General features: G+C 36.0%; 2 protein-coding genes across 2 annotated transcripts in view; one reads left to right on the top strand and one right to left on the bottom strand.

Moving 5' to 3' along the window:
- Positions 1-3,681: 3,681 nt before the first annotated feature.
- Positions 3,682-13,111, bottom strand: LOC113225760 (gastrula zinc finger protein XlCGF57.1-like). Its single transcript, XM_026458169.1, has 4 exons — positions 12,852-13,111; positions 10,010-10,145; positions 7,544-7,636; positions 3,682-5,592 (listed from the first exon to the last, which is right to left on the bottom strand). The coding sequence occupies exons 1-4, from the start codon at positions 13,005-13,007 to the stop codon at positions 4,430-4,432; spliced, it is 1,548 nt and encodes a 515-aa protein (XP_026313954.1). The 5' UTR covers positions 13,008-13,111; the 3' UTR covers positions 3,682-4,429.
- Positions 13,112-18,680: 5,569 nt separating this feature from the next.
- LOC113225751 (zinc finger protein 433-like) overlaps positions 18,681-22,715 on the top strand; it is a 6,809-nt gene continuing 2,774 nt past the window's right edge. The window contains exons 1-3 of the mRNA XM_026458161.1: positions 18,681-18,789; positions 20,600-20,759; positions 22,646-22,714. Coding sequence (XP_026313946.1) covers positions 18,763-18,789; positions 20,600-20,759; positions 22,646-22,714 — 256 coding nt within the window. The 5' untranslated portion in view covers positions 18,681-18,762. The remainder of the gene's footprint in view (positions 18,790-20,599; positions 20,760-22,645; position 22,715) is intronic.

The following is a 22,715-nucleotide window of genomic DNA, read 5'->3' as shown; positions in this document are numbered from 1 at the left end:
TCACGGATCACCTCCAAGGTCAATTCCGATTTACGCTACATTACGTTTCACAAATTATTTTATTTAAATGTAAATCTGTAACCTGTAAAGGGCCCGAAACGTTGGTTTGTTTGAAAAAACAAATATACGCGATTTAAATCCGGAAAAATAATTTCATTTCCTAATAATCATGTTTCTGTATGGAAAATATACTTATTTTTTTTATCTGGAAATGCAGGATGCTTTATGTGTGGCTTGGTTATGGTATAGTTCCAATAATTCTCTACAAAGAAAAATAATGCACCTGCCACTTGCACTTATACAACCAAAAAAAGAGGCGGAAAAATCTTGTTTTATAGTTTTTTATTTAACAATTTTTACATAATTGATGATGACATGATTTTAGGGTTATTTAAACAGTGTTATTTTTAAACAGGGTTATTTGTAAAATACTATAACCTTGTATAATATGATGATATAACTTTGCATGATGTAACCTATGATATAACCTTGCAGGAATATATTACTAACATCATAAACAACAACTTTTATTCCATGATGTTTTTAGAGCTTAAATCGCGCTCGTCACCCTGGGACATATCTTGAAAGCTTGTTCTCTCTAACAAAGTACAAACACAAAACTTACTGAATCGCTGATCCCCCTGGAACGATTAAATTTACTTAGCGGAACACTTAATGCTGGCGAAATTCTATAAGGGCACTGCCAATAATTATAAAGAATAATAGTAATAATGTATTTATTTTGTACTTTGTGACGGGACGAACAAGTCGTGTGGCTGGTGGTAAACCAGACACCTCTCCATAACAGTTGCAGAGTCACTCAGAGCTTCAAATTGTAAAGATCTCAGGGACACTGCATCTGCGCCGCCTCTGCGCCTGTCACCCTGATACGTAAGTTGATAAGTCAAGTTACTTTTTATCATCGTACAAAATTAAAAATGAAACTCTGTGCGATACGACGCAAAACGCAGGAGCGGAGGTCGGGGTCAAGGAGAACGCTTGCACGTTTGAACTTGCTAACTTACTACGAAATAGAGATTTAAAAGTACTACAAAAGCTTAGGCGATTATCACACTGTACCGCGCCCCGCGACGGAGCGCGGAGCTGAGTTTTTTAACCTTGTACTGAAGTACCTCAGCTTGTATGGAAAACACGCGCCGTCGAACACACTGACAACGCTTCTCCGTTTCCCGCGCGGAGAACCGCAGGGTATGGCACACTGCACTCCGCACTACCGCGCAGATTTTTAAGCTTACGGACATGATCAGTTTTCTACAATAGGACTCGACGTCGATAATTATATACGCTATTGAAAATCGGCCAAATTTATCTTCATATTTTCTTAAATGTTTGTAATGAGATTGAAATTATGCATTTATCGATCTGGTTCGTAAAAAGGGATATATCCAATATCTTCGTAGTCTTTTTATTTGAGTAAACAAAAACCAAATAGTATAAGTGCAGCGTCCTGAATAAGTTCTGTATTATTAACCATTCTTGTCAAAGAAGGATCTCGGCTACATATACAATCACTACGGCAATCAACTGCGAAGCGAGTACTTTAAGCGACGCGGGGCCGGTAGATCGCTGCCCCTGCGCAGATTAAACCGCGCGTTGACGCAGCTCCGTCGCGGGGCGAGGTGCAGTGTGATAATCGCCTTAAAGTCTATTTTTGGTAAATTTACTACGTTTTGTAAACATTCGAGAAACAAAAGTTGTATTTATGATGTTCAATGACCGGAAAAAGGTGACACGGTGACATAGAGTTGTTAAAACCACAAAAAGTATTAATTAATAACTTTTTCGAATTCGGAATTTCCTGAAAATAGTTTAACTGGATCGTATGACAAAACTACTGACGTAGGAAGTCGAAGGTGGATTTTAAAGTAATTCTAATAATGCCATGTAAAAAAATTCAGTCGATAACTGATCTTTTACCAAAGTAGAGAATAAAAAAGTAACGAGACATTCACACGCACTCACACGCACTCGGAATGGATAATGGCATTTTTTTATATGGCACCATTAGAATTACTATAAAATCCAACTTCGACTACTTAAAAAAGTAATTTTGTCCTACAAAACCATTTCCGGAAATCCGGAATTCCGAAAAGTAATTAATTAAGATTTGGTGGTTTTAATAACTGTATATATATATATCGACCCCTCCCACGTAAAGTATCGTATGTCAAAATTGCCAAGTTTATAGGGGAGCCTTTTAAAGTTCTGAATTCACAGAAATAAGCATAACACGTGACTTTAGATTTCTCACTTTTATTCGGCAAATCTCGTAACACACGTTGAGTATCATAAAATCCTAGATATCGGTTAGATGATCTATTAGATGATCACTCTATGTGAGTAACAAGCTTTGCCAAATGAAACTGAAACTTTAAAACACTCCCCTGTAAACTTGGCAATTTCGACATACGATACTTTACGTAGGAGGCGTCGAATGTATGTATGTGGAGCACCTTCTTCCGACCATTGATGATATTTTAGAAATAACCCTGTATATAACCATAAGTCGATTTGGTCGCATAGGCAATGGCATGCTTTGTTTACTATGGACAAATATTGAAAATAAAATAAATTCTAATTACATAAATAAGAAATAAAATTTACACATTTTTATAACTTAATATTAAAAAAAGAATTACATGTAAATAAAGATTAAAAATAAATTACTATCTTTTTATATAATTGCACAATTTATCTGCTTCCAAATTTAAAATTATTATTAATTATAATAAAATACAACCTACAATCACTGCGAGTTTTGTTTTTTTAAATTTCACATTCAGAAGAAACAATAGGCTATGTTATTAAATGTACCCATCAGTAAGCGCCTTAAGAAAAACAGTTTTAGAAACGGCAACACTGAGCCGGACTGTCTTTCGTCAGCTGTTTAAACGACTTCAAAAAAGGAGTAGGCTTTTTCGACTGGCTTTTTTTATGTGTATATACGCGATATTGATGATTCTTTTTTTTGGAAAGAGGGTACCTCAGTATTGGTTATATTTAAATTTTAAGAAAATATTCCAACTCTAAGGGCGGTAAACTAGGGGATAAATCCGGTTTCGCGCACTTTCCGTTGACCGATTTCAATAAAACTTGGCAAATAGATGTTATTCCACGAACTTTTGAGGTCGGTTTTATAGTACTCTGTACTAAAGATTATAGCTAATAAGAATTATCATTTGTTATGTCCTTACTGTGTGCATGTAACATTTTAAATGTATAATAAATTTTTAAAATCACCCAGCGCTTTTTTTTCTTAATTCGTGGCGTAAGGTTGTTTTTTTAATCGACTTCAAAAAAGCAGGAGGTTCTCAATTCGACCGTATGTTTTGTTTTGTATGTATGTTACGCGTACTGAATCGATTTATGATTCTTTTTATGTTGGAAAGAGGGTACCTCAGATGTGGTCCCATTTAAATTTGAAGAAAGTATTCCACCTCTAAGGGTGGCAAACTAGAGGATGAATGACTTTTGAGGTCAGTTTTTTAGTACTCTGTACTGTTTTTTTTTATTATACTATAAAAATAATTTTTTTTGCTCGTTATTTTATTAAATAAACGATATTTCAAATATAAAACAGCCTTATGTTGATATAAAAAACTGTTGGGTAATTTTCTGAGATTTAAAAAAAGCCGATAAACAATCTTTTGAGGTCGATTTTGTTTTTTAATAAAAAAGTTACAATTATTATTGACAATTTGTTTCTTCGATAAGCTAATTTAAAAAACAGAAACATGCCATTATTTCTGATTTTAAGTACCTAGTAAGTTCTACGGTTCCTTGGAAGATATACTCGTAATTATTCTATGTTCAGTGGAAGAAATCTTTTAATATCAATAGAATAAAATGAATCTACAATTTATAATATAGGCTGGCAAATAGAGCGTAAAAACGCCATAGCTCGTTAATTTATAATATAATTAATGCACCTGGACTCATCTAGAGACACTGTTGCAAATCTCATTGATAAAAAAATATATTTGAACTAGGATATCTAGGCATGTCTGCATTAATATAGCTTCGTGATAGACATGTAATGTAATGCATGAGATGTTACCGAGGTGATGGCATGTGATTTATAGACTTTCTGAGATGTTGGTACGTAATGTATTTACCTTCTGAGATGTTGGCATGTGATGTTTTACATCTCTGAGATGTTGGTATGTAATGTATTTCCCTTCTGAGATGTTGGCATGTGATGTTTTACATTTCTGAGATGTTGGTATGTAATGTATTACATTTTCGAGATGTTGGTAAGTGATATGTTACATTTCCGAGATGTTGGCCTGTCTTATGTATGGCATTATTTTTAAGTTAAGAAATGAACTGTACAAGTGTACTTACAATATTTTAATATTGGCACGGCGACTATACCGTATAACATACAACATACAATACTTATTTCCTCCTAAATAGATTGTAAAGGTTGCATAATACGGTCATCCAGTTCGACTTTTCTTTCATGTACCTTAAGATGTCCCTTTAAAGTGCATTTCTGCGTAAACGCCCTGCCACAGACTGGACAAATGAACCTTTTATCATTGTTATGTATTCTTAAGTGTTCTCTTAACGTTTTTTTCCTTTGATAAGACTTTTGGCATACATTACAGGTATGTATACGTTCGCCGTCGTGTTTTATCATATGCATTTTCAATGCATTACGTGTGTAAAAAGCGAGGTCACACTTGTCACACTTATGGTTCCGTTCATTCAAGTGATCTCTTCTAACGTGACTGGAGAGATGCCCTGGAGTTATATAACTCTGAGGGCATGCACTACACTTGTACCTTTTAAGTTCTTCATTATGAATTTCAGCTAAATGTTTCTGTCTGGCATAGAAGGAGGATAAACTTATATTGCATCTCTTGCAAACATATCTGACACCAGCCTTGTGTTCTTTGGACACATGATTTTCCCTTTTAGTTACCCTATCGAACACAGCGTCGCAATATTTACAAGGAAAATTCCCTATCTCGTGCGTTCTCATGTGACCACGCAAACGAGCTTTTGACGCGAAAGCTTTGCCGCAGCTTTCGCATATGAAATTAGGATAATGCGTGTTCATATGCGTGTTCAAATTGACAAAATTCAAAAAGGTCTTTTTGCAAACCGGACAATCTAATTGATCTTTCTCCAGCTTAAACGGTAAGTTGCTCCACGCACAGTGCTTGAGTCTGCTACAGTTATCGAGGTGTTGCTTTAATTCGTCGTAGTTTTTTACATCTGTCGTGCAGAGCCGACATCGTAGGACATTTTTCACTTTATAAAATCGTTGGGAATAGCTAGAGTAGGCCATTTTTTTGAACGCCATATGTATGTTAAAGTTACTATGGTCCTTAATATGCGTTTTGATGTCGTCCAGGTTGTTAGATTTTTCAGGGCACAGTGAACAAGAGAATGTGCGGTTTTTTCGAATCTTAAATGGGAACAGGCCTAGTTCTAACATTTTTTCCGTTTCAATATTGATGGACTCCTGTTTTGATTTTGTTTTTTTAATTTTTATTGTCAGATACTTCTTTCGTGGTCTTTTTTCCTCTGCGGGTTCCTTTTTGACTGCGATGTCTTTTAGAACTGAAAGTAAAAATACAACATCACATTTTAATAACATCAAGTGACGGGACGAAACGTCGTGCGCCTGATGGTAAGCTAAGCACCCTGAGACATAAGTTGATAAGTCCCATGTGCCTGCAATTTCACCAGCACCCTTACCCTTCAAAACCGGAACACAGTAATGCTGACATTACTGCTTGGCGGCTGAAATAGGTAAGGTGGCAGTACTACCTTGGACGAACTCATTCATAAGAAGCTCTACTGCTATTAAATTTATGCAGAAAAGGCATAATCGATGGAGATATCGTGAAGTGGATGTCGAGAAAAATAAATGGGAACAGGGTGGCCTAATACAGGCTGTGGACTTCACACATCTTCGAAAATTAATAATAATAACTTTATATCGAGTTCTTAGGTTTTCGCGATTGTTACACATAGGAAATGAAACTATTTTTCCGGATTTAAATGAAACAAAAACAAATATACGCGATTTAAATCCGAAAAAACAGTTTCATTTCCTACGAATAACTTTATAGTTATTAAATGATTAACACTAATTTCAGGTTCCCGATATTTCGGAAGGGTTGCACGCTCCATTGTCACGATGTGTCCCTTCATACGATCATACGAACACATCCGAGCAGTAAAAAACAACGATGCGCAGAAGTCGGCTATAGCACAACATCTCACACAGACTGACACTAACCACTGGATCGAGTTGCATAGCCCCCAGGTACTCTCGACAGAACGTCACTACATACCACGGTTGGTACGAAAAGCTATCGAGATCACAAAGTACAAAACATTTAACCGTGATGATGGTTTTAAACCCTTAGTGCGTGCAGTAATAAAAACAAAAACACCTCAAGTTCAGTTTCGCGTGTAGATACAGCATCGAGTATAATAATAATAATAATAATAATAACGCACACACTCAACATAGCCCCGCACTAGGGAAACCCTGTGTCGCGGGTGCCATGGACACACATAGACAACCACAAATTACACCCAAACTCACGAGAGAAATAAATGTAGGCCATACAAATATTTCTCCCGGCCCGGGAATCGAACCTGGGACCTCTGCGTGGCAGTCCGGCATGGTAACCGTTCGGCCACAGAGGCAGTTAAGGCAGAGTATACTCGATGGGATACAGTGAGTGTGGCTTGTGTGAAAAAAGTGAGTGACAATAGTAACGCCACAACAAATCGCGATGAAGGTAGTCGTCGACAGCGCAAGAGGGTAGACAGATATGTCTGCTCTTAAAGCTGTCATCTGCCGCCGTCCAGTCAACCCGTGACCATGGAGCGTGCAACCCGTTCCGAAATATCGGGAAAATAAAAAGAAGTCACAACGTGGTAACAAACCTGAAATTAGTGATAATCGTTTAGTGAATAACCACGAAAGTCTTAAAACCTTTATAATTTTAATACAAAGATATCGGACACTAAGAGAAATTCTTTCAGTCCTGCTGGGTTCGGATACGATATCGTTATCCAACAACGTTTACGGAGTCAGTCGGCGAATATAGATTATAAGAAAAATTAAATCCTTTTATACACATTTTTAAGGCTTTAAAGGCCTAAAATATAGGAATGCATTAGTCCACATTAAAATAAATTAATAAAATTGACCAAAATCCAGACTTTATTTAAAATAATAAAATATTTCCATATTACATTCTTGCTTTGTAAACAATAGGACGTTCGGTGACTTTCATTCGGTAACTGTGTTCTGAATAACGTTTGTAGCCTTTGCCAGTCGAGAAGTTCGAGTAATCGTACGGGTGTGACGTCACTTCGGTTCGGTTTCGAATACGACAGTTTGACGTTCGATTCCGGTGTTGTGAATAAAAATGAAAAGTAATCGTACGATATCTAATTGATTCGGTCGACAACAGAGTTATCGTAAGGTTCTGAATGGACCTGCAGGTGAGATTGAGGTCGTGTTGCATTAAAAAAAAATTGCACTCACAAACGTCATCCTCGTCATCAAAATCCGCTCCTTCAGGGAAGTCCTCGCTCAAGTCCTGGCCCAGTTCTGTCTTTACCTTTGGTGTTTCTTGTTCTGCAATAAAGAATCAATAAAATATTATGTTTACAAGATTCTATGAACGAAACTAGTCGATAACACTAAGAAATTCCTTCGCACCAGGACCCCGATTCAAAAATCTTCGATAATTTAATCGAATCGTTGGATTGGATATTTCTTCTTGCTTTGTAAATAATAGGACGTTTGTTAACTTTAATTCGATAACTGTGTTCTGAATAACGTTTGTAGCCTTTTCCGGTTGAGAAGTTCCAGTAATCTTATGTGACGTCATTCCGGTTAGGTTTCCAATACTAATAAAATGAAAAGAAATTGTACGATATCAAAATCGAATCGGTCGACAACTGAGATATCGTGAGGTTATGAATCGAACCCCAGGGAGTCTGCTCTCGTTCTCTCGTTCTGACAGAATAATTATTATTATTATTAGGGTGGGTTCATTCAGGGCCTATGCATCCCGTCATCACTGCGACCATTGACTGATCTATTGTGATCACTACTAATTACAGTACAGAGCCAAGGCCAACAGCATTGAAGACCTGAAGGACTTTCCTGGCTATGATAGATTTAATGTCCTCTGGTTGTGGCAAGTTCCTTCTCAGTATCACTGTGTATATTACTATAGTATAGTGTATAATTACTGTCAAATAAATAATACTCGATCAAATTCAAAGATAATGCCATGTGTGAAGCTCATCAAGTATATAATCAGAAACAGAGACGAAATGACATTTGGTTTGTTTGAAAACTCTTCTGCCATATCATTATCGTGCCAACTGCGCTCCGATTGGCCAGCCCGAATTCGAAACAGTTGACGGGTGTCGTCAATTGTGTCACTTCAAATCGACCAGTTTAACTTGATCTTTGCTATAATGGACGATGATTGGAAAATTACAAATTTAATATTCGATTATCGAGGCGATTCCGTTTGTTTTGTAATTAGAGATGTTTTGCTGTTTTTCTCATACCGCCGAATGGCACACCCCGTCATAGTTAGAGATACTATCTATATTACAATAAAAACAGAATATTTTTGGAATATACGGAAACATGCACACAGATCAGTTGTTGCTGCTGTACTATTTCAGCTTTCTAATTTGCGATTTCAGTGCAAACAAGAGTTGACATTTAAAAGTAATATAAGGCCCATTTGCCTGATGAGTTGCCAGGAATGGATGGCAAGCTTCATTCGCGTCATGCGTCTTTTCATTTGATCGAGTTTTACTTATTTGACAGTATTTGTTTCGGGCAGATCACACTGGGGTCCGTCCATACAAGCTAAAGCTCCGAATGTTAGAAGATTAAACATATCTTGTTCGGTCACTGACATAATGCATTTAAATCGATTTTAATATCAAACGTAAGAAGTAAATGTCTAAAGGTTGCACATAAACTCGCGTATTAATGAAACTATTGTTTTTCGGAATTATACGCACGCGGTTTAGATGCGTAAAAAAAAGGATTCTAATTTTCACGGAAGAAAAAAAGGAATAGTAGTTACTTAAGAGGGAGCAGAGGAAAAATTCCTATACTTCGATTTGATTTTAGAGGGGTATATCCACTTTAAAGTTAAAAATAAAATGTTGTATGAGTAACTACACGATATATTCAAGCATAGACACTAATCAGAACCAAAACAATAAAGTTTCCTCGATAGATAAAAATCACGAAATGACCTCTAATTTTCACATTTTTTCGATTCATCCTCGAAATGCTACAGGTTATTAGGACAAAAATTAGATAATTATATTTATGGATGATCGAAAACCGCTAATACGAATTTGGTACTTTTAATGCGCAAAATTCAACATCTCCTGTCGCATGTCACGCGAACTTCAGGCATATATTTGTCTCACAAATGTGGGCGGAGCCAACGTCAAAACTCTTTTGGCATGCTCCCTCTTAAGCTTCGATTACTTTCAGAGCCGCTGTGTTCGTAATCGCTATTCGCATCGCCTATCGCACGAAGGTGAAAACGCGGCATTACACTAATCTTTTGTTTCACGTGTCGCGCCGTAAAGAAATGTCTCTTTCGCACTCATTGAATTCGGTACTGAACTTTGTAAACAACTGCGGTTCATAGGAGCGCATCTCGAAGCGCTCAACTCAAGGGTCAGTATGCTGTACTGTATTAGAGAGTAAGATAAAAATCTAATTGTATGTTTGTCGTTCATTACTAAAAAAAACTACTGCGACTAATAATATAATTTGAAAGCTTAATTAATAATTTTATTTTGGTGGGTTGGATAGAAGTGGGAGTTCACTGCACCAGAGCTCCTTAGGACGAGCCGCCTCTGACAGAGAACCTGCTAAATTTTCGTTTTCACCTGACGCCCTATAGTTATTAATTTTAAGCTCTCGTCGAAATACCTGGCCTTAACTATAACTTACTTTGCAACTTAATGCTAGCTTCAAGCGTATGCAGTGAAGTCTCCACTTGTTTCCTAAACTGCGCGGTATCACGCAACTTGCCAATGCAGCCATCGCAGATCTGCCTTTTCATGTCACCAAGATCTAATAGGGTTATCTGCAAATTTTAAAGTTAACAATTAACCCAGTATTAAATTTAACTGTGTCTTTGAATCATATGATTCCAATCAAAGTAAACAATACTGGAAAAATAGTATGCTAAACCAAATGTTCACTCACTTTTGAGCTAATATTTTCAAATACAATTTTAAGATGTTACTCTAATGAATATTCTTTGAAAAAGTGGTGTGGTATCAAGTTGAAACCTTGTTACTGTGAGCCCCTTTGACAACCCACACTTGATGAGGACTACTTGGGACTGCAGAGAAAATGCCTGGTTGAGAATTCTTCCTGAACTTCTGATCGCGGTCAGATTTGGAATGCTGGCCTACTGCTAATGCTCCGTCTTTTATATTATTATTGGCCTGCCGTACGGGACGGCACCAATGTAGGAGCGGGATGGGAGAACTATAAAGATTCCAAGCAAGACCCGCCTGCCTCTCATTTATTTACTAAAAATTGTATATAACATAATAAGAACTTATTCTAATAAGACTTACAACTAATATGTACAACAATAGCAAAAACCAATCACAATCTTATAAATTACACAACAAATCATATGGGAGCGAACACATTTTCGTCCTGAACGAATATTCCTTAAAAATCTTTAAGAATTTGAACCAAACCATGTTTTTTACCTTTTCTCTAGAATAAATTGAAACAAACTATATTATATATATTATATATATATATATTATATATATATATATATATCACTCATTTAATATATTTATACATATTGGCCCTTGTGGTAGGTTTGAAATGTCTGTATTAGAAATTTTTTTAATATCCAGTGACAGGACAAACATGTCATGCACCTGGTGATAAGCAACACATGCATCCATAACAATTGCAGTGCTGCTCAGAGCTTTAAATTGAAAAGATTTTAGGAGCACTGCCGGTTGCCCTGAGATATAAAGCTGACAAGTCCCATCTGCTTGTAATTTCACCAAGACCCTTCCCAATCGGAATGCTGTAATGCGCACATTACTGCTTGGCGGCAGAAATAGGTAAGCTGGCAGTACTTCCCTGGACAAAGTCACAAGGAGCTCTACTCTAAAGGCCAAACCTACAACGAGCGCCTTTCACTTACGTTAATTTTACAAAACTATAGAACATAGTAGTGTTTAACCCTGGCAAAATCATAGTGGAATTGGAAGGAGCCGCTATAAACAAATTGGAGTATGTAATACTCCACGAGAACCTCACGCTCGAATAAGAAAATTGTTTTCAATAACACACACCTGATCTGAAAGAAATTTCCTGTGCAAAGTATACCAGACTGATGTCTACAACTATCAGTTTGTAAAGGTCGTATTCTAGAACTCTACTCAATGCTCGAGTCAGGATTTGAGTATGGTTTAAAACACTCGATATCATACTCAAGTACCTGCCATTAGGGTCGTATTTCCAGTGTTTGTGTTTCCATTGCAATCCTGACTTGAGCATTGAGTAGAGTTCTAGAATACGACCCTTAGTTTCTTAATGTTGAGCCACCAAAAAAGGAATTTTAGTACCTACATATGGATATGGTCCACATTTATTTCATGTAATATTCAAATGTACCGATTTGACTGATTTGTAATAAGCTAATAAAAGATTAACTACTCTTACAAAAAATGAAGTCGATAATTTCTTCTTCAAAATTGCTCGCGAGAAAATGGTAAAATTGACAAAAAAGTTGCCAAAAATCTGTGATAGATGGCCAATGCCACAAAAAAATGATTTGTGTCCAAGTTACCAGTGCAAATAGTCTGTGATATGCATTGACTTATAAATAAATGGACGACGGGTCTAATACAAAAACCACGAAAAAAATGTCCCAAGTCAACCTATTCGAAATTTAAATTGTAATGTCATCGCAGTATCGCGCTGTCAGTAGAACAAATGAAGACTAAAGCGGAGTGTCGCGCTCTGTATACGATTTTAGCGCCTTACAAGTGCGGACACTTTTTAGCGCGGACCCAACGTCCATATAATTGTAAGTCAATGGTGATATGTTATTAATTAACTAAATTTTTTGTTATGGCTTAACTTCTTGCCTTTTGACCATGCCAGTATACAAAATAAAGTCCTCTGAACTTTCGTCACGTCACAAATCTACGGCACCATTCGGCTTCTATTAACTCTATTAAGACTTCTGTTGTTTATTTTGATATAATAATACACGGAATATATTTTATTCAATTACATAACACATAACCTCTAAGACTTCAAAATGGAATATCTTTAATTTCTGACTTCTCAGAATAGACACCCAAAAATAAAATTTGTTCAGAAATGTCAACTCTATATTTTCACATATTTTTCATAAACAGATGCATACATTTTATCAACAAAAATTTATATGGGCGTTTGCCATTGTCCTTTCCTAGATTGATCCTACCGGGAATCGAACCCGGGATCTCCTCGTCCAGCACCCACAGTGCAAACCGTCCGTTCAACAAGGTCTATGTTTGTGCAATGTAATGACAGATACATCTTTTTAACGCGTTTATATATTCCGGCACGAGTACAGGGCATTAAGAGGGCATTACGATTTATTGTATTTCTTCAACATTCTGTGATTCGTGTAGTAGAAAAATCATACAAGACAAACGGAACATAAAAATCTCATACCACAATGAATTTCAGAACTACGCAATGTTTCTTATTATTTACAGTGCAATACTAAGGTTTATAGACAAAAATAGGTACTTACATCGATAGAAAAGCATTTGACAAGCATTTCAGTGTATAATTCGACTGAATTTTCGTTATTATATTCGATCAGCATGCTTTTCACAGCACCGTGGTTTAAACACAAATTACACGTCCCCAAAAGGGGTAACGACTCCACCATTATCTGTGTATCCATCTTGGATAGTTTAATAATTGATCGAAATCATGAAATCCTACATGGAAGCATGATTTTAGCTAAAAATAAGAAAAAAAACTATGTTTTTCACAAATTATGGAAGGAATGACAAAGAAATTTGACGTTTCGGTTTTTTGTAACTGTGTAATCGCTGCAAAAGTACAGAAAGAGACAACTTTCGTACAGAACTTTTCCATCCTCTAAGTAGAAAACAGAATGCAGTTGTTTTTGTGTTTATTTTGAATGTAAGAGAAACGCATCCGTTAAAGTTATCGGTTACAGTTATCGGTATATTATCGAGAAATGGCGGGTTTTAGTAGTTACATTTTTTACATGAATTAATTTTTAGTTTATGTATATGACGTTGTGTCTTTCTTGATTATTTGTTACCATTAAGCTGATGGCTCTGAAGCCAATGCTTTATAAACAAATAATAATAATCTATTATCGAAAATGAATTAAAAAATGGCGGGTTTTTGTAGTTAGTTTTTTCACAAATTAATTTTTAGTTTAATTATTATTGCGTTTTGAGTTTTTTGTGTGTTGCTTGTTTAAGCTGATGGCTCTATAATCAATGCTCAACAACTAAATAATAATAATCGAAAATGAAATATCAGTATTCTAGACCATGTGTTTCATCAGTAATAATAACACCTTACGGTGTTATGGGCACTATTCGTTAACGAATTTGTCAACCATCTAGAAAACATGTTGGCATTAAATGAATAATAATAATATATGCCACTTTATACGACTGTTTTCGAATTCCGGAAATGGATTTACTGCATCGTAGGACAAAACTAATGACCTAGAAAGTCGAAGTTGGATTTTAAAGTGCCATGCAAAAAAATGCAGTAGATACTGACTGTTTACCAAAGCAGAGAATAAAAAGTAACGACAATGGTCACTTCCCGCCCCTCCTTAGCTTTAGATACCCCACCATGAACGCCAACAAGGCTGTCAGCGAGTCATTCGCGAAGGACAACATGGTGATGTTTAGTGTTTAATAGTACATTATTGCAGAGGCCGGGAAGTAAGGGATTGCTGGACAAGTATGAGTTACAAGGACGAGCGCCAGCGAGATTTTGTATTATTACGAGTCAAGCAATCACCGTTCCCGCCCAGGCATGTATAGAATTTTTCTCAAACAATGCGAGGAAATAATAAAAGACTAAAGAAAGGAAATTGTATAATAGAAACAGTAAAAAAATATTAATTAACATTAAAATTCTTACAATTGATAAAAGAAAATGTTATTGCTTTTCCAGACACATTAATACTAGGCTGCTGAACTTCTAATGATGTGTTTGAACGTATAATCTAATACTGTATTTTCGTTATTGCTCTTCTCAATAGCACTCATTTTTGCGACCAAAATACAAAAAAGACAGCAAAGCAAAGGAATACCAATACACTTTTTGAGTTAATACACTATTATAATAACAGTGAGATATATAAGATAATTGATGGAGACATGATGGAGACCCAATAAATCTTTAAAAATTGGTATAGTATAGTAAGTTCATCTAAGTACTCATTCTACGCAGATAGTAAGGGTTAGTTTTCTATGAGCAGTACATAAAAAACTCGCAAGTATTTATTTTTTTTATTCCATAATAACTTGTAAAAACTCACAGTTACCGGTTTTGGTAAACCTACCACTTTTAAAATAAAACAATAATTTCTGCAGAGTCTTTATTATTAACAATTGAAATAATGAAAGATAATTATTTAAAATTTCACAAAAGTATAAAAAGGTACACTTAGCAATCAAGCTAAACAAACTCACTTTTGTAACTAAGATCTAATTGATTACGTCCCATTTAGTAGCAAACTTGTTAATCGATATATCATCCGGTTTTTTTATGTAACTGTGAGATAGTCGCCACCAAAAAAATATTTTCAAAATAGTTTTCTATGATAAATTTAATCTGTCTGTGACTAGGATAGAAAAGGGAGTACTTCGAAGGTTTGGTCAAATGGAAAGGATGAATGTTAGTAGAACTACAACTTAAGTTTAAATAGCTAACGTCGAGAGAAACAACCAAAGACGTCCTTGAAAAAAAAAACAGACAGGTCAAAAGTATCAAAAACAAATGGGTCTGTATGGGTCTGTATGAAAAATTAACTCGAGTGAAGGAAACAAAAAAGAATGTTGAGAATATAGCAGGTGGAGGACTATAGTCTATGCCTATGCCTTACATTTGCGTTTTCGGCCATAACACAGGTATGGTAACTATTGGGATATTTTAAATTCTGTTTGTCGCCAGTGGCAAGAACAAATCTTTTTAGCCCATTTCGCACTTGACAACTAATATTATTAATTAGTATTATCTCAAAATTTGCTTTATATTGTATTTTGGCTCAAAATTACGTTACATTAATAATTTATCTCCAAAATTTCGCTATATTTGTAAGTCATTCGTATACGATTTAATTTCAAAATGACAGAACAACACTGTCGCTTTGAAATTAAATAACTAATATTAATATAACTTATAGCTATTTTGTGATAATACTATGTTAGTTGTTGTGTGCGATTTGTTATATGGGTGTTTTTTCTTTTGTCGCCAGTCGCAGAGGAACAAGGCCAATGACGACTAGGAATAAGCTGGGAAATTGCTTTGGTTTGAGAACAGCATACTTTTCAGAAATAAGTTATTCTTGGCTTTTAAACTTCGTGCTGATCACATTCACTTAAATAAGTTTTATCGTATAGAATAAAATATTATAATAAAAATTAATAGCAGAATTTCCGCAATGTCAATTTTGTAACAATTACGAATATATGCTAGATTTGATGGAATGTGACCACTGTGTCGTTATAATAAGCCAATTTCAATTAAGGGATATAATATTATGGCAGGTTGGGTGTTAAAAGTTGTACTAAGTAACCCATTGGCGAAGAGGGCTAAAACGTGGCTAAAACTCCTTTCCTCTAAGCGCAAGTGAAGTAAACGAGGCTATTACTTGCCAAAAACATGATGGGCATTTATTCCATTTCGAATCGCGTGCGAGTGCAATAAATTCCCTGGCGCCCTCTAGAAGTAGAGGGCGCCAGGGTATTGATTGCACCCGGGCGCCAAATAAGCTAGCGACGACAGCGTTGCGTATCACATTGCAAACATATTAAACATGTTTCCTAGTGAATGGCTCTCTTAAAATTAAAACTTAAAATTCAAGATCGTATCGTATGTATTATTTTTGTTAATTTTTATACTCGGCGTGTATGTTAACTAGTGACGAGCAAATGTTCCATGTTATCGATATCGAATTGAAGTTCATTTTGCCTCTATAATCTTTTGCTTCAGCACCGACAGTTTGTGATGGGTGGCATTTTATTTGACAAAATAATGTAGGTAATGGAAGATTCTGTAAAAAAGGAAATTAGTATCTAGATTATGAAAGAATGGTCGTGGAACAGAAATAAAATGCCAGTTTATGTCTACATAAGGATACATTTATAAATGAAAAATTCATATTTATTTGACACAGAAATAGAGTTTTTATTATGCAAGGCTGCTAACTTGTTGTTTGACGCGAGTGCTTGAATTGAAACCTAAGCAAGCGAAGGAGTGTGAGAGTCGTATTCCAGAACTCTAATCAATGCTCAAGTCAGTACTTGAGTATGATTTCAAGTACTGGAAGTACGACCCTAATGGCAAGGATTTGAGTATGATTTCTAGTGCTTTAAATCATAGTCAAGTCCTGACTTGAGCATTGAGTAGAGTTCTGGAATACGACCCTAACATTGAATCACGAGCGAATCGAGTGGTTCAAAAATAAAATCCTGAGCGTAGCGAGGGTTTCTAGGCACGAGACGCAAAATAATTTTGCCGCCGAGTGAAACTTACAACTTTTCACATCACTATAGTGAGAACAATGGTAGATGAAACAAAAAAAGTTGAACTATAACAGATCAGTTTAGTTCTTCGACAAATTAAAGTAATTTAATAAACAAAACTAGTTAGCGTTGTCAATTTATAGTCAACAATAATAAGAATAAATTATACCAACATATTTATATAACATAAATTAAGTCCACACGCCAGCACATCAAGCTACACATTGACATATCGTGTTCCGTTGCACTGGAGGCGATTTTCGAACAAAAATGTGTAGTCTGATGTGCCGTTGTCCGTACGACAAATCGCGAACGTATCATTACTTTTTTTTTTCATCGGAAGAAAAAGTTAGGTGCACCATAGTTCATCGTCAGTTTCGAATTTCTAAAATCTTTTCCACGCTTTCGCCCCCAGATTTCTAGTGAGAAAGAAAGTCTTTCCGAGCTAGTGAGGTGAAAAATATTTTAAACACTCAGCCACAGATTACTTAGTAGTTACTACGTAACAGATACTCTTACAAAATACGTGGTCACTCTCATACAAAATACGTGGGTCATCCAGAAAATAAGTTCCATTTTGGTCTATAGGTCGCTAGGGTTTTTTTTTCCAAATCTGGTAATATTGTATGAAAGAGAGAAACCTTCTGAATGAGAGGTGAAGGGATGGAATAGCCCTAAAACACGGTCATAGCAAGTCGTTGCAATGGAGCCCTTGACGTCGCGTCGCGTCCCGGGTTGTACAAGGATTGTAATGTAGTGCGCTTGCACTCGACAACCTCAAGCGAATGGAGGAGCCCTGATCGAGCGAAAACGGTTCAATTCCATAAATAAATAAATAAATAAATAAATAATGGCGCACGCGACACGCGTTGTGCAACTCGAATACACCGCGATTGTTATGCGAGCGCTCGGCAGACGTGCACAAGACACGCTGTTACGTTTGTGTGAAGTTACACTACTTGACTTAATAATAGTTACAATGCTTATTTGCGTACTTGCATTACTAATGCTATTTTTCCTAAACGCGGCCACAATAGGTATAAACATACCTAACCGTTATATTTCGTATTATGGTTTTTATTACACTAACCGCAGAATTTTTACTTGGCTATGACCGCTTGTTTAGCTCGTAGGCGTGCCTGATTTCGATGCCCTTTCACGCCGTGTCCGTAGTTATAGCCTGCAACTGTGGGTAGATACAATTTTGATAAAACCACCGAACATGTAAAACACAAATAACGGTGGTAAAGCGAGCTCATTTTTCTTTATATTTTTTATTTATATTTTTATTGGCAAATAGATTGACAGATGAAGGCGGACGAAGTATACACAGATAGCTATAGATAAGTAGAAGAAGTATAACCGAACTTTTTGTTTATCTTTGAGAGTGTGTAAGTGTGAAACTTAGAGGATGGAAAAAAGTGTGAAACGGTGTTTGGTGTGTCAACGACAAATCAAGAAAAATAAAGGAAAAATATCTGCAAAAATATTTCTTTTTCTGAAAAATATGATTTTGTCAAGATGGTAATTTTTCATGACCCAACACTATGATAAAAAATAAAATAATACTTGTTTTCCTTTAATTTACATTCAAAGAGGCTTTTTGTTATCCTTTATCCAGAGTTACTTACGATTTACGAAACAAAATGTCACAGTTTCCAAATTTTGTCCTTGTGAGATTAAAAGAAAATAAATTCAGATTTGCTCATTTAATGCGATTTTAACCAGTATTTATTATCAAATCGTTATAAATTTGAAGTTAAATGCAATATAATGGAGATGTTACCTTTAAATGGGTTAAACTCAGCTCAGTTAACGAATATTTGTCGTTGTTGTTTGACGAAAGGTTATTGCTATAAAGAAATCTCGACGGAATACTATAATTGTGGACAAAAAGAGGTGTACGAAGACATGTTAAGGCAGACTTTTGATATTCAGGTACAGTTTTAGTCATAAATATATTTGCTTTTACTTGGACCAATGTGATGGACTGCATAATCTTTCGTCTTGGTTGAGAACTGCTCGCAACATTGCAACCGTATCCACCGTATAAAGGTGAATGAAAGTGTTGTAAGAGTGGGTAAGTTAGCGATGGGTGAGTCGAGTTATTTAACTCGATTAACTCGAGTTACTCCTATAACGAGTCAAGTCGAGTTACTTTTTCATGAACTCGAGCTAACTCGGTTGACCTGCCCCGCCCGCCGCCGAACCGAATACTTCATTCATACAACGCGTCGGTGACCTTCAGAGCATGCTCGAGTCGCGAGTCAAGTCATTTAACTCGAGTTACTCCAACAACGAGTCAACTCGAGCTACACTTTGTGAACTCGAGATAGCTCGGTCGGCTCGGTGACTTACGGTCACGCTCGAGGCGCGGTCGGCCGGCCGATCGTGTCCAACTCAATGAATCATCAGTTTGAGTTCTACTTGTGACTTGCGGTTGCTCTGTCAAACACCGAGTTGAGTTAACTCGAGTTAGCAGTCAAGTCAACTCGAGTTGAAACAAATACAACTCGTCATAAAAAAACATCAATGTTTGTTTGTACTGTACTGGTGATCCGAGCGGAAGCAAAACATATAATACAGTCTTACTACAAAAATGTTTAAGCAGTTGTTTACCAGATGTTTAGAAAAAGTCGTACCATAAATTCACACCTAACCATTGTTTTGGGATGGGCAGGGGTTGGACATTGTTTAAAATTAAACCACTGCCAGATGTTAGTTTAACAAGTGTATCAGCCATTGCTACAGATCACTAATACTCAAGGGTCATCGCAAGCTACCGTTTACTGTTGCATTTTATTTCTCTTTTCGTTTATTTGTGGTGATAATTAAGGATAACTTGAATTTTATTAATTCTATTGACATAGACGATGTGGATTATGTGGATATATTTTGAGACAGAATACATCGCCAGCGAATGAATCCATTTAAGTATTATGATGAAGAGAAATTTCGAAAATGGTATAGATTCAGTAAAATCTTCAGATCATGATTGACATGACAGAAAGTTTCGATTTTGTGGAATATAGACATCGACGAATGGAGAGAACATAGGTGCCTTCTTCATAAATAGGAAATATTCTAAATTTCTTTTTCGATCATCAATACTTCAATTAGTAACTTGTATCTTACATCCGGGTGACACAATTCTTTAGTTTGGTAGTTTAATTTTAATTTCTACTCATCCTCCCATAATTTCGGTGCTCTCTCTTTAACTTCATTGTTTGTCTGTAAAATAGTAGTTTTTGGTTTAATCTGAAATAAACAGGCAGACTTGTAGTAAATTATGTGCAAACATAAAATGAGATATTTACGAATCACTCTCTCAACTTTGTGTTTTTTACTTTCTCCTATCTGTGGCATTTTTTGTTTTTATGCATTGATATTGACAACAAGGCGTTTGGGTAGTACTTTAATTGCCATTGCGGAATATTTAGGAATCATTATTTTAAATTCTGAGATAAAAATCTGTAACTAAAAAAATAGTACAACTGCATTACCTCATCATTTATTTAGTAAAAAATACTTAGTCAACAAATGCTGCTTTATCTATTCTGTTCAACTGAGTCCTAATTGAGAACTGAGAGCTACTCGTAATTACCACTTACTACAATGGGTAGCAATATTTGACTATTTATGATGTGGTCTTAGAGTGCATTGATATGCAATTTCTGTGTAATCAAACCACGTATTACATTTTAGAGAGGAATTAATTGGACCATGTTATTTTATTATTCATTCACAGATATCCCATTTCAAAAGCATGGATCTCAGTCAAAATCTTATATGTGAGAGCTGTATAACAAACCTCCAACAAGCACATGCTTTCAAACTAACAGTATTGAGAAGTGAAGAAATGATTATAAAATATTTCAAGGAAATACAGAGAAATCAGGACTGTGAAGGTATATAAATATTTAAAACTAGTATTGCCCATGTATGAGGCTCAATGTACATCACTGCGCAACAAATTGGAAGCGAAGTTTTGTAACCGTAGGATAATGAAGTTTATTTATCCATTGCATAAAGTATAAACTAGATACGAGCTAAAAAACACTTTGCCCGTCATCTTGAAAATCGCACTGTCTTGGAAATAGTTTATAAGTTTTACAATTGACATTAAGTTAAGTATGTAATTACGTTACAAAAATTCGCTTTTGTTCCGTTCTGCGGCAATGCTAATTGAGCCTTACTTGCTCTTTTTTGGGGATGGAATTCGAGATCAAAAATGTATATAAAGGTAGTGCAAATGCGAAAAGGTATAAGAAAATAATAGGGTTTTGATATTTTGCTTAAATTCTGTGTTATAATGTACAAAGACAATATTATCGAAACAAGACAGTGGAAATAACATCTTGCGGTACCATGTCCTTGTGAATTCGTCACCTCAGAGTGTATTACTTTACATTACGCCAAGCAGTAATGTGAGCATTTGCAGGGAACGGATGCTGGTGACATTACAGGCACGTGGGATTTGTCAATTTATGTCTCTGAGTGACGGGCATGGGCCTAGTGGCAGTGCCCCTAAGACCTTTGCGATTAAAAGCTTAGAGTGGCGCTGCAACTGAGCACGACTTGTTCGTCCCGTTACTTGGTATTATTAAAAAAATATCTGTATGTGATATACACTGTGTTGATTTGCATTGTCGCCATATTTAAGAAATTAATAATAGAAATAATGCTAAATTATCTAAAAATATTTAAAAAAATATTCTGTTCAATACTCTGGCTAATTGTATCTATTAAAGTATTGCAAAATTGTCTCAAGTCGTATGCACCACACAAGGGCAGTGACCCCGCCACCAGCTTCACCGAGTGATACGTAATCTTTCTCGATCGCTTATTAACCTATTTTTTAAATTATGATTATGTATTAGTCTCGTTATAATTTACTATTTATTTACATTAATTAGACAAATTTACTGAAAAAGTTTTTTGTAACTTAGTTTTGGTGCTTACCAACTTTAGGTTACGTGAAAGTATTGCTGGAAGTACCTAGCTCCAGCAATACTTTCACGTAACCACCACCGGAGCCACCACCAGCTATGCAGGGTTTCGCACGTGAGTTTCGCTTCAACATTAGACTCCACAACTTAGAAAGCAGAAACTTCGACACTCGTATCCTCCGCGTAAACTAAACCTTTCAATTGTACTTGATGGATTACCATGCAGGCTCTGGTAAACCTGGTAGCGGTTCTTTTTTGCTCCACTAACTCTTACGTAAGTTAGTAATCGTTAGAGTCACGAAATGCCACGTGGTTTGGCTTACCAAACCACGTGGCATTTCGTGACAGACTAGAATAGAGTGTATGCGGGATGTCAGCGTGACGTAGACGCAGTACGGGAAGCAAGGTCGACTGATCTACCAATCGCGCGCTCGGTACGACGCTCTCCCGTCGTCGCTAACCGCACCCCACAACCAAATAGATCTAAATCATCAGTCATTGTTCCAAATCTTTGCAAGTGCCGTGCAAGTCCGTGCAAGTCAACCTTTGGATTAAATTTATTTACCGCAATGAAATTAAAAAAAAAAAATTCGATTTATTTTTTTACTGATTTGGATTCACTTTCGGATATAGAATGACCTCTGTAAATATGGCGAGAATGCAAATCAACACATTGTATAATCGTTGTGTTATAATTATTAGTATAATGCTTGTTGGGAGCTCTACCGGGTGTTGCAGCCGTAGGATATAATACTTCAGATACTTTTGCGGGTCTGGGCACAGTAACTCACTGAAAGTTTTATCTCAATCGGGTAAATAATAAAGACTATATTTCTTAATTTCAGACACGAAAACGTACTCAGAACTGAATGAGGTAACAATAAAACGAGAATTCGTGCACGAGGAGGAACAAAA

The sequence above is a fragment of the Hyposmocoma kahamanoa genome, unplaced genomic scaffold (genome assembly GCF_003589595.1).
Source record: "Hyposmocoma kahamanoa isolate Upper Pololo Valley unplaced genomic scaffold, ASM358959v1 172, whole genome shotgun sequence".
NCBI lineage: Eukaryota > Metazoa > Arthropoda > Insecta > Lepidoptera > Cosmopterigidae > Hyposmocoma > Hyposmocoma kahamanoa.
This window is presented reverse-complemented; position numbering and strand designations above follow the sequence as displayed.

What these genes read in the sequence shown, in the direction of transcription:
- LOC113225760 (XM_026458169.1), bottom strand. Translation starts at nt 13,007, where the DNA reads ATGGATACACAGATAATGGTGGAGTCGTTACCCCTTTTGGGGACGTGT. An exon ending in TCAAATGCTTTTCTATCGAT is followed by an intron (nt 10,146 to 12,851) that starts GTAAGTACCTAT and finishes TAAAATTTGCAG; the next exon opens with ATAACCCTATTAGATCTTGG. An exon ending in AGCTAGCATTAAGTTGCAAA is followed by an intron (nt 7,637 to 10,009) that starts GTAAGTTATAGT and finishes TCTTTATTGCAG; the next exon opens with AACAAGAAACACCAAAGGTA.